Below are 15,225 nucleotides of genomic sequence, written 5' to 3'. Positions count from 1 at the left end.
ATTAAATATTTTTAAACCTTTCAACTGTGGCTGTTTTATGTAGAGTTAATTTAAGCTCTAGAGTACATTGCATGTATATAGTGATACTGGCCAAACCACTACAATAAGCCTTGATTGTTCAGTTGCATTTACCATTTGGATAATAATATTGCACAGTAATAATTGGACACCCTTTGTTAAGGGCCTATTTAGTAGCTGATAAATATTAGTGGGTGGTGGCAACTGGTACTACCGTATAGTCTGGGTAAAAGGGGCATAGCTGGAGAACCTGTGCCAGCCTTCCCCAGGATTGTTTCTGTAGTTGTATATAACTCTTATCTCAAAGTGTGTGTGTGTGTGTGTGTGTGTGTGTGTGTGTGTGTGTGTGTGTGTGTGTGTGTGTGTGTGTGTGTGTGTGTGTGTGTGTGTGTGTGTGTGTGTGTGTGTGTCAGCTACTTGGGCAGGGACACAAAGCACTGGTTGGACAGAAAGGGTGCTAGAAGTTTTAGCTTGCCCACTAGGCTGAGATCTGGACCATATAGCTGTGCCAGTGGGGAGTCTTATTAGGGACCTGGAGAGAAAGGGAGAAACCAGCCCCAGACTGACTGTGATCTCTGTGTGCTCTTAAGGGAAATTGTACTTTACTGTGTGTGTATTTATTATCCTTTCCCTGTATGGACGCCCCTCACTGGTGTTAGTGGTGAGGATTGAGGCTCCTTGATTGCTGGGCCAGTGCACAGGCGTCACACTATCATAATTATCTTACTTTCCTTTATTACTTTAACTTCTGTCTTCATTGTCTTTATTAGACCCCCACTCCTTTTTCCACAAACACCATCTAATTTTCTGTGATATTGTTGCTAGTATCAATTTTCAATTAAACATAATTTTAATTATCCTTTCATCCTAAATAATCCATACAACATAAAACATAGTTTTGTCTATTCTTTTAACATATTCCTTACTTCTATTCCTGTAATACTGATACTCAGTCATATCCATATTTATGTTATCTACCTCCTTTAGATCTTCAAAAAATTCTTCAAATAACCTTTCACACTGTTTAAATGCTTGTTTACATTTCCAAAAGCATGCTGTGTAGTTTCTTCTTTTCCACAATAGAGTCATATTATTTCACCTTTTTATTTGGCATATTCCATTTTACTGTTTATTTATTTATTGCCAGTCTCCATACAAAATCTTGACATTCCACTTTTTATTATACCACTCATTTCTTACTTTCATAGCTTTATGATTTTCTGGGTTAACAGTTAACATAATAATAGTAATCTGGGTTAACATAATAATAATAATAATAATGTATCATTATATTTTTATATCATAATCTTCTCTCTTTTTCAATTTCCTCAGTCTTTATCTTCCATAAAAAATCTTTCTTGTTAGTATTTCATTTCTTCATTTTTCTTTTTTTACATATTTTCATCATATTCCAAAATCTTTCATATTTGCATTTGAACGTTACCGCTAACCTCTTATTTTTTCTCTTTTATCCAATTTATTAAATTTAATTTTACATTTTATTAAACATTTAAATTTTTACAAAAAACTGGGTTTATTGGCCCTAAACTTCCTTCTTCTTTATTCAAATACAAAACTCCTCTTTTTACTGGATTCAATCTCAAACCTCATATGAATGAAAAAAAATCACCTGTAGTAATTATTTGTCATATGTTGTTGGCATCATAAATACTCTTGCTAAATATGCTATTTTTCCAATTTAAATATAATTTATTAAATAAACCTTTTTTTCTAAATGATAATATGTTTTCCAAAAGCACAAATTTCCACTTTAATTCTTCTATTATTTTTTTCCCATTGGACTCTACTTACATTCTTGCTTCCAAATTTTATACCTAGCATGAAACTTCATTCATTGTAAAATATATAACTCCAATTTTTACTGCATCACCAAATCATTTTATTTTTTCTTTATTTAAATTTTTGACTATTGCTTTTAAACATTCGTATAAATATATTACTTCTTTTATTCAAACTTTATTTTTTACCATTACTTTAATATCATCCACATAAGTCAACAACACTGGAATTTGTATTCCTTCAGTCATTATATTGCCCACATCTTTCATTTTAAAGTTTACCTCAGATTCACAACTAAACCAAATAATATACAACTCATTGGATATCTCTGTCTTATACCATTTCTTATGTGCAGTTTAACTCAATCATCCATTTACTAAAACACTTTGTCTATTGTTATTGTATGCAGAAAAATCACAGGACTGCAGTTACTACTTGGGTGGGGGGCATGGCAACAGCACTGTCACACAGCAGTTTGCATGTGCGTGTGTGTGTGTGTGTGTGTGTGTGTGTGTGTGTGTGTGTGTGTGTGTGTGTGTGTGTGTGTGTGTGTGGTAACATTGCACATTGCACAGGCCATGAGAGAGGTGTGACAGGTGGTAGAGCTCAAACTGACAAGACACATGAAGCAGGCAGAAAAGTGTGCAATTCTGTGGGGGAGGATCATCCTGCCATGACATAGGGAATAGGTAGTACAGGTTACAGTCCTGTGGGGGAATTGTGTGGGAGGGTTCATCCAGTTAGGGCACAGGAGACAGGTATGATAAATTACAGTCCTGTGAGGGATGGCAGCAACTAGGGCACCGGAATAATAGGCAGGATCTTCTCAAACCTGTTGTATAAATATCTATACACTTTTGCATGTGTACACAGGCAACATAACAGCCTACATGGGATGCTGGGCCTCCAGTCCCTTGAGGATAAATTCTGTTTTTGACATGGACAAGACACAGCACACATAGACAACATGCTCACAGCTACCATTCTATGGCACTCTGCCAAAAAAGGTACCTTATAGTAGCACACAGGTCTGTAATGACTACAAGGGTGCTGGGAACAATGAGGAGTTAAGTCTTTTCTCACTTGGATTGCCTTGCAAATCTACACTGATCCACATGTGCACTTATAGTTGTGCCTGACTTATCAAGAGGCCGAAAAAAAAAACAGCAACAGTTGGATAAGTTCACCACACAAGAGAATGAGGTGCTACTGCAGGTCCTAAGCACTCAGGGTAGGCATATCTTTGATAAAGTTAAAACATAAAAGGCCTTCCATGACTAACTCTGGCAGGGAATGGTACAAGATATCAGTGTGGTGGGAACCATAGTAGGATGATAGTACAGGTATGTCATCAGATCATAGCTATGTTCCTACATGTCAAGATTAAAGGTGAGGAAACAGCTGGGGACATATTGACCATTAACGCTGGACCACAAAACACAGCAGCAGCATCTCCAAGACACTGAGGAATTCCTGCTAGTCCTCAGTGGTGACAGTGAAAGTACCCCTACTTGGGTTGAATGTAAGAGTTGGGATGGTGATGACAACCTGAGTGTCAGCAAGGGATGCACCAATGCACCAGGTGAGCACTGGCACATGCCATTCCTGTATTACTTTGCCTGGCACCTCTGCTTGGTTTACTCAGACATGCCAGTCTGAGATTATGTTACCCAGGGACATCAGGGCTGCAGTAGAGACAACCTATGCCACAAGCTATGATTGTCTGAGTGTCTGTCAGGGACATCCTAGGGGAGTACTGGCACATGCCATTTCTGCATGACACTGACACATCTCTCCCTGGTTTACTCATTCAAGCACATCTGAATTTATGTCCACTGTGGAGATTATGACTGCAGTGGATATAACCTGCACCACAAAGTAAGTATATAGCCATATAGTATCTGTATATGGTTGGCATGTAGCAGTCTTTGTGCTTCCTGGTGGTGAGAGTGACAAATATGTTCCAGCTTTACCAATGGTATGCTATCTGCATGGACTCACAGGTTCCTCAGGAAGGGGATCTAGTAAAACAATTTGGCACATGTCTAATGTCAGCGGGTCTCTAATGGCTAACAATGATGACACCATGCACCAGACACAGTCCAGAATTACAGTGGAATTGTCAGGAATGCTAACAGTGTGTGGCACACTAGCCTCATACACAACAGAGGTCCAGATTAAACTTTCATCATCACCTGTGTTTAGTGAAGGTCATCCTGTCCATTTCATTTTCATTCCTGATACGCAGTCAGTACCACCAATAGCAGCATTGGACAGATACCCTGAAGGTCACTCACACACACACACACACACACACACACACACACACACACACACACACACACACACACACACACACACACACACACACATCATTAGGAAGAGGCATGTAGATGGCTGTCACAGCCATGACTCCTGAACATTTCCCAGTCTGGGTGTTTCCCTTGACATCAATCAGTAAATATGTAGGTCTGTGATCCAGGCATAGACCTATACAAATCACACCATGTCAGAGCTGCTCAATGTGTTGCAAGGTCTGTGCAAAGACCTTTAAACACTGCATGGACTGCAGAACATTCTGCATTGCTAAGAGAGTGCCACCATATATAGGGACCTGGAGCAGACATGCCTGTTCAGGACAGAGATGGTCTACATAGCATCCCTAGGGTTTGCATGTTACTCCTGCAGAGAACTAACCATCATGCAAGTAAACAGGCTAACGCAGATGGCACACAACATTCCCAAAATGAACACACAGTGTCCTTTATTCAGTGTTATGGATACTCTTCTGGATGGGGTTAGTGCATTTCTGACTCCAGTAAGGTCTCCATATCTGACTGTGGAGGCTGTCATGGCTGTGGCCAGTGATCGGTTGCCTTCACTGTGTGCTCAGCACACTGGGCAGTCCAATCAGAATAATGCAGTTTGACACTATTCCCACTCCCCTGATTAACACTGACCCATGCTGAAACAGTGTAATGGATACCATCATTCTGCCAGAACACCACTGCAGGGACCATGGCAACATTTCTACATGTGCCAGAAGTGTCCTATGTTGTCCCTTGGACCAGATGCATTTAGATCTGACACTGCAAAGCATCATAGTCCATTCAGGCAGTGTCCCACTGCTTGAAGCTCCACCCATCCCTGGCACCACACAACTTCTAGCCATGTGCATGATTACAGCAGATACCACCCATGACTCCTTCGCCTAAGCTTTGTTTGCTATCTCCTCTCACTGTACCCCTACCTGTGCAAATGATGTTAAATGTGCCCTCAACCCCCTTTGACTAATGCATAGCTTGGGTGTGTCAATGTGTGCACCATTTTTTCCCTATGTTTTTTTTTTTGTCATTGCTCATAGTTGTGAACCATTTGCTTCTTCTTTACTGTACAGTGCCTGCCCCTTCCTTACATGAGGACATGCTGCAGCTAGCACCTCCAGTGACTGTGCACCTGGCTCCACTGACAGTGCTGCCACAAGTATGTCAGACAGTCTTAGGTCCTTCCCTTGTTGTAATAGTTTTCATAGTACCATGTTAGCTCATTTCACAAGTATCTTGCTGCAGGTTTGTGGTGCATACTGCAGTGTGCCATCATACATATCCAGGCAGCAGGACTAGGTCTTCAGTAGTCCATACACATTTCAATGCGATGTTCATTGTGATCTCTACCACACACAGTATGAAGATGGAGATCACAAACTACACATTTAAGGCATATCCAGCATCACATGAAATACACAACAATAAACATCATTATGAGTGGTCTGCTACTTGTGTTTATGGGACTGGCCCTTCCTGGCTCCTGCGAGAAGCAATATATGCACTACCAACTATATGATCCTGTAGAAAGTCACCCCTTACAAAATTATGGCAAAGGTATCATTTGTGCCAGATGATTTAGTCATGGGAACTGCCTGGATGGTGAACAGACACATTGTATATAATGGCCTATGCACTCCACACTACCTGGCACTTAATGGAGTAGAAGCCCTTCTGGTTGCTATACTGGATGCCATATGGAGTAGACCTTGATAGCAATGTCTGTACAGTCAGTGTCCCCAGGACCTCAGGAAACAGGCTGTGTTGTAGAATACCCAGTTAGTGGTGGGTGTCTCCTCTTCTGTTTATGGAAATCAAATATGCCAAGCCACATGCATCAGCATCACATCAAGAAAGTGGTGTTGGATTCACAATGCCGAGGGCTGAACAACTCCTAACACATCCCCTGTCTGACACTGAACATTCTCTGTAGCAAGGATAGTTTATGCTGCATAAACCTCTGTGTCCACTGAGATAGGCAGTCCATACATGCCCCTTAAACCCAAGTGAAGGCAGCACATGTTTACTATACATATGAGCATGTTTTACTCCACACAGTGGTGGTGAAGTGATTCCCAAGTGAAGGTAATAGTACATCAACCACTGACTGACTCTTCTGTGATGTTGAGCGCTGTAGTACATAACACTGTCAGCACTAGCTCCTAGGACAACAGATGCTGACCAGCTAAAGTAGAAACTACTGCTGACATCATAACAAGCGATACATCTGTTCACTGAGAAATTATGGTGGTTAGATGAGCTGATCACCCAAATTCATTGTACAAATATTATGTTTCTGAATTGTGCTGCCATATTTTATATCATCATTTGCATATATAATGGTTTTTGCTGCCATGCTGGCACTTACTGGTATGTTATTATGTCTTCATTTGCATACAGTGCTTATCATGCTATTTTCTCACTAGTACAGTCACTCTACATGTATCTCTGAATCACCCCCTTCCTAAGTATTACTATACACCACACTATTTCACTTTGGACACTGCTCTGTTTGTGTTGAACTTCCCCCCCAAATATTAAGCAGCTGATGTTTCAGCCTAATGCATGAATGTTACAGCTTAGACCATTGTGCCATGTTTACAAAGCATAGTGATGCAATGTTTGTTAAGAATAAACAATAATAATATGCTGCTATAGTTGTTATCATTATAATTATTATTATTACTACTACTACTGTTAGTATAATAAGTCACTAAAACCAATTATATTTATAGGAGTGAGAGTACATTTATTTTCTTTTAGTTTGAAATCTGATCGTTTGCATTTGTTGTGCCTGTGTGTTAAAAAAATCAGCAACAGAATAAGTATGATACAGTTGCATTAAAATATAGTACCAATGTTTAAATATGAGTTGCTGTGTTTCTGTGTTGAACAGTACATTAACTGAATGACAATGATACATGCAAGTTAAACACTGAGCAAATATACAAATATAGAAGAGGTGAGTTGCATAAATTTCCATTTTTTTGTCAAATGAATGTAATAAATTGAAAAGAGGCATACTGTGGTAGAAACAAAACAATTTATCAAGAAATAAAAAAGAAAAAAAGAGGAAAGAGGGAGGAATAAAGACTGTATAATACACTGCAGCACAAAATTAATTTTCTAATGCTTCAATAGTAGTTCCTTGTGTCCTTTTGTAGCAGAGAAAATTAATCACTTTGCATATCTGCTTCATTCTCTACCAGCACTGTAAAATTCAGAAGTTACTAGTTTAACACAGGGATCTCAGTACAGTATGAACACAGAAGTCACAGGAGGTGTTAGTGGTAGTTAAAATAACAAGAAGGGGAATTCAAAAACATGTATAAACAAAATGAAAGTAAAGTAAAGAAATTATCTGACTGGTAAGGTACACTGCACAACTCCAGGTAGGGATTTTTGGTAGAATATTATTATCCTTTTCTTGACAAAGAAAATCTTCTGTTGCTTCTCCTACGCCCATTTACTTATCATAATACCACGTTCTTATGATTTTCTTGGCATTTCAACATTAACTTGCATTTCATTTATGTCACTTATGTGTTTACATAGTCCTGGTCAGTAGGGATCACTCATTGAACTCTTTAAGCATTTTATCACTTTTTTAGATCTATGCCTAATCTGGGCCATACCTGCAAATGGTCACATGTGATCAATGGTAGTAAACCAATAAACAAATGTAAAGTAAAAGATAAGTAGCACCCACTCTGGACAATGGCAAATGCCTTAGACTAGTTTTCTGCATGCACAATGCAAGACAGATAAGAAAGGCATTTAGATATCTATACCTATATCTATATACCTATATCTGTATGTGGATATATATATATATATATATATATATATATATATATATATATATATATATCTATATATATATATATATCTATGGGTTTACTGTATAAGTTTGAAAATACACTTCTTCGAAATCACGCAGTAGACCCTGGGTTACGCAAAAGTGCACTTAATAGAAAGTGCACTTTCGCAAAACCCGCTTCAGCGAACGGGCTACGTACTGCCATGTAGTGCAGTAGTCACGGACCTTAGGGTTAGGGCGCAAGTCATGGTAAGGGGATAGCTAGTAGGGCTATCCCCTTACCATGATCCATGCCCTAACCCTAAGGTCCATGACTACCGCACAACAGTGGAGGATAGCCTGTCCTCCACTGTGGTGCGGTAGTCACAGACCTTAGGGTTAGGGTGCGGGTCATGGTAAGGTGATAGCTAGTAGGGCTAGCCCCTTACCATGACCTGTGCTCTAACCCTAAGGTCCGTGACTACCGCACCACAGTGGAGGACAGGAGTACATAGCATGTTTTCCTGCTGTCCTCCACTGTGTTCGTAGAAGCTGAGTTCGCGAAAGTGCACTTTTGAATAATTGCACTCACGTAACTGAGCAGCCTGCTGCTCTTTTTCAAATACGTGATATTCGATGAAAAGCAGTAGACCCATATATATATATATATATATATATATATATATATACACACACACACACACACACACACACACACACACACACACACACACACAGATGGGCATCTCATTCTCAAAATACAGGCAAACTGAATGGAGATAAAGATCAGAGCAGGGAGCCAGAGATGTAAATGTGAGCTGGAAACAGGATGATTCAAGGCTGACGTATGGAAATATTGCAGGTGATAGGCTTCTAGAATTCATAATGAGAGGTGGTCAGAGGGGTTCCAGACACACTTTGGAGAAACAGAAGTAGTGGAGGAACAAGGGTAGGGAGAACTACTTGCACACTAAGACGGACTGTGTAGCACTTCCATTGTTATCTCAATGTGTGATGATACTTTATCAAGTTATTTGTAAACAGTGTTTGCAGACAGTTTTGTTGATGGGAAAACATACTGAAAAAAAAAAAAAGCTAGCTCTTGCCTTGGAATTTTTATGCGATAGCGCATCAGTAGCAAAGGTCTGATGAGCCACATACCTATAAAGGAATGCCATCCTCCCAAAGGGACATGTTATCCATAATAATTGTGCTCCGGAAAGCATGCTTCTGACGTTATACAGGAAAGAGTAAGAATTCACTTTTGTAGCACAGGGTGAATGTAGAAGTCCATCTACTCAGCAAACACCTCTGCTTTACAGTTACATGTTGCAGTGGCTGGAATCTGCGCTCATTGTTAGTTTACTATGTACTAAGCAGAACAGTGTCATAACATGCAGCAGTTCACCTCTGCATTAGGTAACTCATTCATATCTTGCTTTCTTAACTGACCTTATTATTTTCCTTTTTTCCTTCCCAAGATCATCCTTAATGACCGGAAAATTGACTTCAGTCAGGACTTCATTCTTGGGGTAAATGTGGAGAATGCTGTTCACCCATGTGTGTACAATCCATGTGCTAATGGAGGTAGCTGCAGGCCCAAGCGAGACATGTATGAGTGTGACTGCCCACTAGGTTTCGATGGCAAACACTGCCAGAAAGGTAATGTCTGTCTTCCAAGTATCTAATGCAAGCTTTCTGTGAATTATGACAAACAGGTGAATTCCTCTGGAAATTTCTGAAATTATAAGAATGTAACATTAAGGATGTATTACCAATATTTCCACCAAGCTGTGTTTATAGCAGGCAGCAAATGTTTTACAGTTATACTAAGCACTATGACTACATTTTAATTGCTGCTATGAAAAACTCACTAAAATACACATTATACCATGCATGTGATTACTAATATTTCTGAATAAATAGAAAATGGATGTTGAAATGTTAGTGACTCTCTAAAATGGCACTAATTATTGAACTAACAAGTGTTCTGCATTAGTTCTAATACTGTAAGACTAATATATATGTTTGTAAGCAGCTTATGTTTTATTTCTGTTGGTCTTGGATTTGCTTATTGCTGTAATGTAACTAAATAAAGACAATCAGTTTATCCTAAAGAAAGGTGTGCTCTGGTATTTAAAATCAAAATAAGTAGTAAAACTCAGCTTCCTTGACGTCTCTACATTGTGACTGTACAGTGCTATGGAAAGAAAATATATTTCTATCCCATGAGTCTTCCATGCTTACAGATATATTTCAATCTGCTTATTTCCAGTTTTGACATGTTATGTGTTTTTTTCCTATTTAATGATCTCCCTGAATCCATATATATCATTAAAACCGAATAAAGGTTTGTATGCAAATTATTGAAAATTCCCTGCCCAGGAAGAAAAAAAATCAAACCGTTTTTAATTTTAGAATGTGGTTAGGTATAAAAAGTTACTGAGTTATTATTATTATCTGTGTTGCCTTGCATGGTCATGGTAGCAATATATCAGTTGTTCTATGACACTGTCCTACTGTGCAAAAATGCACTCAGCATAAAGGGTCTGCTGATCCCTGCCTTAAATATGGAATTCTCCAACAGCAAGTTTAGCTCAGGTTTAACCTCTGCTGAGTGATGTACTTCAGCTCTACTGTCATCCCACTCTCAGATGACACATTCTAGAAATTCATTTATTACAACATTTAAAAGAGGAGCCAGTGGTAATGATTGCAACGTATGACATCCTTTAGAAATTCTACTAACAGTATCACATCATTAGCCTGACAGTTTTATTGAAGCATTTTAGCTGGCAGCAAAACTGCTGGGGGGCTAGATGGAAATTAAAAAAGAAAAAGGCAAAAAAACAAAGTGATATGCTCCTTCATATCCACCTAATGTAGTTAACCATTCCAGCACAATCTACTCAATAACCTTAATTGAATGCATTCCTCATCAACTCACTTTAGTTCATCATCAATACTATTCTCAGTTGCAATGATGGTGTTGTGTCATATCTCTTAGTATCAACATTCAAGATAGGCTAAATTTACATCTACAAATACAAACAAAAATCACCATTTACTCATTGCATTTCACAACACCCACCCTTCTGGCTCATAGTGCTGCTGTGAAAAATGGCAGACAATGATGCAAGGAAGGAAAGGTTATACTCTAGATGTGGAAATTTTGAGGTATGGTAAAAAAGAGTAAATGAGAAGTGTATAAATGAAGAAATAAAATGTTACCAAGAAAAAATATTTTTCTGGAAAATAAAAATTGATGATATAGAAAAATATAGAAAAGTATGGTATATGAATATATTGATAAAACTTTACTATATAAAACCAAGAGAAAGATGAAAAATTAAACCTATAAAACTAAGAAATAAATGGTGTAATCAGAAAGTTGAATGTCAAGATTTGTTTGTGGAGACTGGTAATAGATAAATTGCCAGTAAATGGAAACATGCCAAATAAAAAAGAAAATAATATTGTTTACATTGTCAAGAAGAATAAACTGTAAAACAATAAAAAAGATATGGGGAAAACTACGTAAAGAAGATTTTTTTGAAAATATAAAAGAAGTGAATAAAATAAACATGGATGTGATTAAACATAGGTATAAGAACAGAAAAAAGAATATGTTAAAAAAGTAGAAAAAAGTAATTTTATGTTAAATGGGTTTAATGGGATGAAAGAATAAATTAAATTATGTTTAATGGTAAATGGATTTCAGCAACAATATAAAGTAAACTCAGATGGCAGTTATGGAAAAAGGAGTTGAGGTCTAATAGGATGAAAATTTAGCATGATTGCAAAAGAAATTATGTATATGTGTAAACAGATTTGTATGTTTATTTGTACATATATAAATAGTTATAAATATGTAAATATTTTTTAAATAAGAGTTATTTTTATATACAGATAAAGGACCTCTTCTCTCTGAGGTTGCCATAGGGTGACTTCTGCTGTGAGTGTGATCATTTGCACACTTCCTGTCTTTGTCCGTGGCATGGAGAAAGCTGGAGGATGCAGGAAGATGGTGGAGAGTAAAGAGCATCTGTGTACAATGGAAAAGAGATGAGCAAGAAGGAGGAGATGTCTCTACAGATGCTGAATATCAAGTAGTTTTTTTTTTTTTGGAAAGAGGGAGCAGAAAGTTATGCTAAGTCTGTGGAGTGTACAACTAATCAGTCAGAAAATAGCTGAATTTGAACTGGATCCATTTAAAGAACTTGAAGTTGTTGAGTTATCAAAGGGAGGACTTTCAAATTATCAGCTGGTTTTCCATGAACAGGAAAATGAGTCAGAAGTATCATGGTCAAAGTTGACAGAAAAAAGTATTTGGTGGAGGGTATTGGCAGTGAAGTTTTTCAAGAAAAATACTTACATAAAAAATCTTATGCAGAAGTGGCAAGTGTAATAAAACAAAAAGGGTACTGTGATTGTTAAAAAAGACATACAGTCAGAATTAGGAGTAAAAAAGAAAAGACTGTTAATAGGTATTATGTGTGGGAAAATTTAATATTACCTCTTGTTTTCACTGCAGAAAAATATAAGGTCTTTAATTAATTTGGATAAATAACATTTTTTTGATGTGACATTTGAGAATGGTGAATTACTGAACAAAGGTTTCTTTTTTTGTCTAGAAAAAATAATAATTTTCATTGGAATAATTTTATTTTCTCTGGTTGAGGAAATAGGCTAAAAAAGGTTGTGGTTCAATTTAGAAATGACAAAGTTGAAATAAAAGATATGAAAGAATATTTTGCAAAAATGTGTTATTCAGTTTCAAATATTGTTAAAGAAAGAGAAGAATGAGGTTGCAAAATGGGGGTGGGAAGTGGATGTTTCATTAAAAAATGAGAAGGATGCTGTAAATCATGTTCCTGTTGTTATTTTTGTTGCTGGCAACAGAGGAAATGTAAAATATATTAGACAGCCTTAGATATGCTATTTTGCAGGGCTTTATACATCTTATTAATGACTATGACAAAATAAGGCATAATCAGTATGGACAGAATGGCTGTATGATGAGTAAGTGCAAGAAAATATGTAGAATTTTCAATAAGAACAGCGTTTTTGGTTTGATTGTAATAAAAGTAGTAAGGCAAGAGTTTATTACAAATTTAGGTTGAAAATAAAGCAGTAGTAACATAAATAGAGTTTGATAATAAAGAAAATATTTAGTGTTCAACAAAATGAAGACAAGGATGAGGAAGAAATAAATGAAACTGATAATTTAGAAAAACAATATAGGTGATGATGCAACTGAAATTCATGGTGATGATGAAATAAGAAGTGTATATGAGGATGTAGAGATTGAAAGGTCTGAAGTGGAAGAAAACATTTTCAGGATTTAAGAAAAAAATCTATAGGTGTAAGAGTGAGAAAAAGAAGGTTTAAACATTTTCACCTAAACTTAAAGAAAGAAAATAATAATTTAAAATTTGTTTCTGTAAATGTAAATAGTTGGGTAAATAGAATTGGAATTTATATTTTATGGTGGTGTTAGAAGTGTGAAGTTCAGGTGATTTGTTTACAAGATACTAGATTTATTTCATGAAAAGACAGAATACAGGCTGATAAACTACGGAATGGGAATGTTATTTGGAATTTAGGAAAAGCTAGGCATTCAGTGGCTGTGTTTTTGTTTAAAGAAGAAATAAAACTTTTGGATTTTTGCATTGCAAAATCCAGTATAATAACAGTAGTGGATGTGAGATGGGGTTTAGCTGTATATAGACTAATACGTGTTTATGCTTATACTAATGTGAAAGAAAGTGAATTAATGTTTGAGGGTTTAAAACTGTATTTTAAGGAAAAGTAAGACAAAATAGGGGATATATGTTAAAAAATGAGAGATGTCATGAATGTGGTAAGGCAAAAACATAATCCAAAATTTCTGGATTTATGAAAAAAGGGGATTGGAGAACTGAAATATTTTTTCCTGAGAATGTTAGTGTGAAAGAAGGTGGAGTTACGTGAAATAGAGTTTCATATTCAAAAAATAATGTGATAATAAAGGGATGCAATAATTAAGGGTAAAGAGATTAAGATATTAGATTGTATGTTTATCAATCAAAATGTATTAAAAATGAAAGTGAATCAGTTAAGAATGATTATAGTTAAATGAAGAAATTTTGAAGGAATTTTATTCATCCTGGTCATAGTAGTGGGTTTTATTCAAAAGAAATATAAAAACTTTTTTTAGATTTGGAGTTAAGAAAAATACTGAATGATAGAGAAGATTATTATAAATTACATTCCAATATATTGAGTAATTTGGTGAGAAGTTATGATTTTTTTATTACAGTTGAAAAAAAATGTTTGAAGTAAATAAGAGAATTGAAAATTATTATGCAAAAGTTTTTTTTGAAAGGAAGAGGTTTCACTTTTCTGGATAACATTGTTAAAGGAGATGTAGGTATAATGAAAGATAGCAAGGTGCAGTTGAGGTGGAATATTAAGCATAATCAAAAAGAGATAATGTGCATTGTTGAAAAATTTGTCAAAAAGATGCATTAAAAGGTAAGTTACTGTGGGAGTATTAGATGAGGTGTTAGGTTTTCTGATAGGGTTATATAAATGTTTAATAAAAAAATTAGTTATTAAGTTTATCTTTTAGTAAGGTGAAAGTAGATTTGCTTTCTGGTATTGATGGTATTGGATATGATGTATTTAAAGCACTTAAAGATTGGCAGAAATAAATATTAGTAAATGACTTCAATGAATGGATGGGTTTGGTTTAACAGGATGTATGTGACAGTGCTATTAAGATTATATGAAAAAAAGGAGAAAAGTATGAAATGGATAATTGGAGATCTATTATGTTTATTAACATGGATTAAAAGGTATTTATGAACATGGATTATAATGTATATATAAAAGTGTTACAGTTAGATTTAATGACATTGCAAGAGATTTTTAGTAGAAGATATTTTGGGGGTTAAAGGGAGATGTAATTATGATGTACTGAGGTAAGGTAAGAATAGCAGTGGGGGATGTAAGAAAGGCATTTGACTATGTTGGTCATAAGAGGTTATGGTATATATTAAAGGCATATGTATTAAAAGATAACATTTAAAAGTGTTACAGTCTGTGTATATCAAAGAAAGAATTAAGGTTTTAGTGAATGGTTAGTTTACATCTACTATAGTTATGAAAACAGGATTAAGGCAAAGTTGTCCCACAGATGGAATACATTTTTCATTAGCTATGAATGCAGTAGGATGTTGAATGTTAAGAGATATGAGTGAAGGAGTATATTATATGAGAAATAAGATTATGATTTCATAT

The 15,225-nt window shown here is 36.1% G+C and overlaps 1 protein-coding gene across 1 annotated transcript in view; it reads left to right on the top strand.

The window, feature by feature from the left end:
- Positions 1-15,225, top strand: part of EGFLAM (EGF like, fibronectin type III and laminin G domains) — a 1,039,379-nt gene that overhangs the window by 651,494 nt on the left and 372,660 nt on the right. The window contains exon 9 of the mRNA XM_044069897.1: positions 9,423-9,603. Within this exon, the coding sequence (XP_043925832.1) occupies positions 9,423-9,603 (181 nt within the window). The remainder of the gene's footprint in view (positions 1-9,422; positions 9,604-15,225) is intronic.

This window comes from Protopterus annectens, chromosome 1.part0 (assembly GCF_019279795.1).
Source record: "Protopterus annectens isolate FY-2018-M chromosome 1.part0, PAN1.0, whole genome shotgun sequence".
NCBI classification, from domain to species: Eukaryota; Metazoa; Chordata; order Ceratodontiformes; family Protopteridae; genus Protopterus; species Protopterus annectens.
The sequence above is the reverse complement of the archived record's forward strand: the minus strand, read 5'-3'. Positions and strand labels throughout refer to the sequence as shown.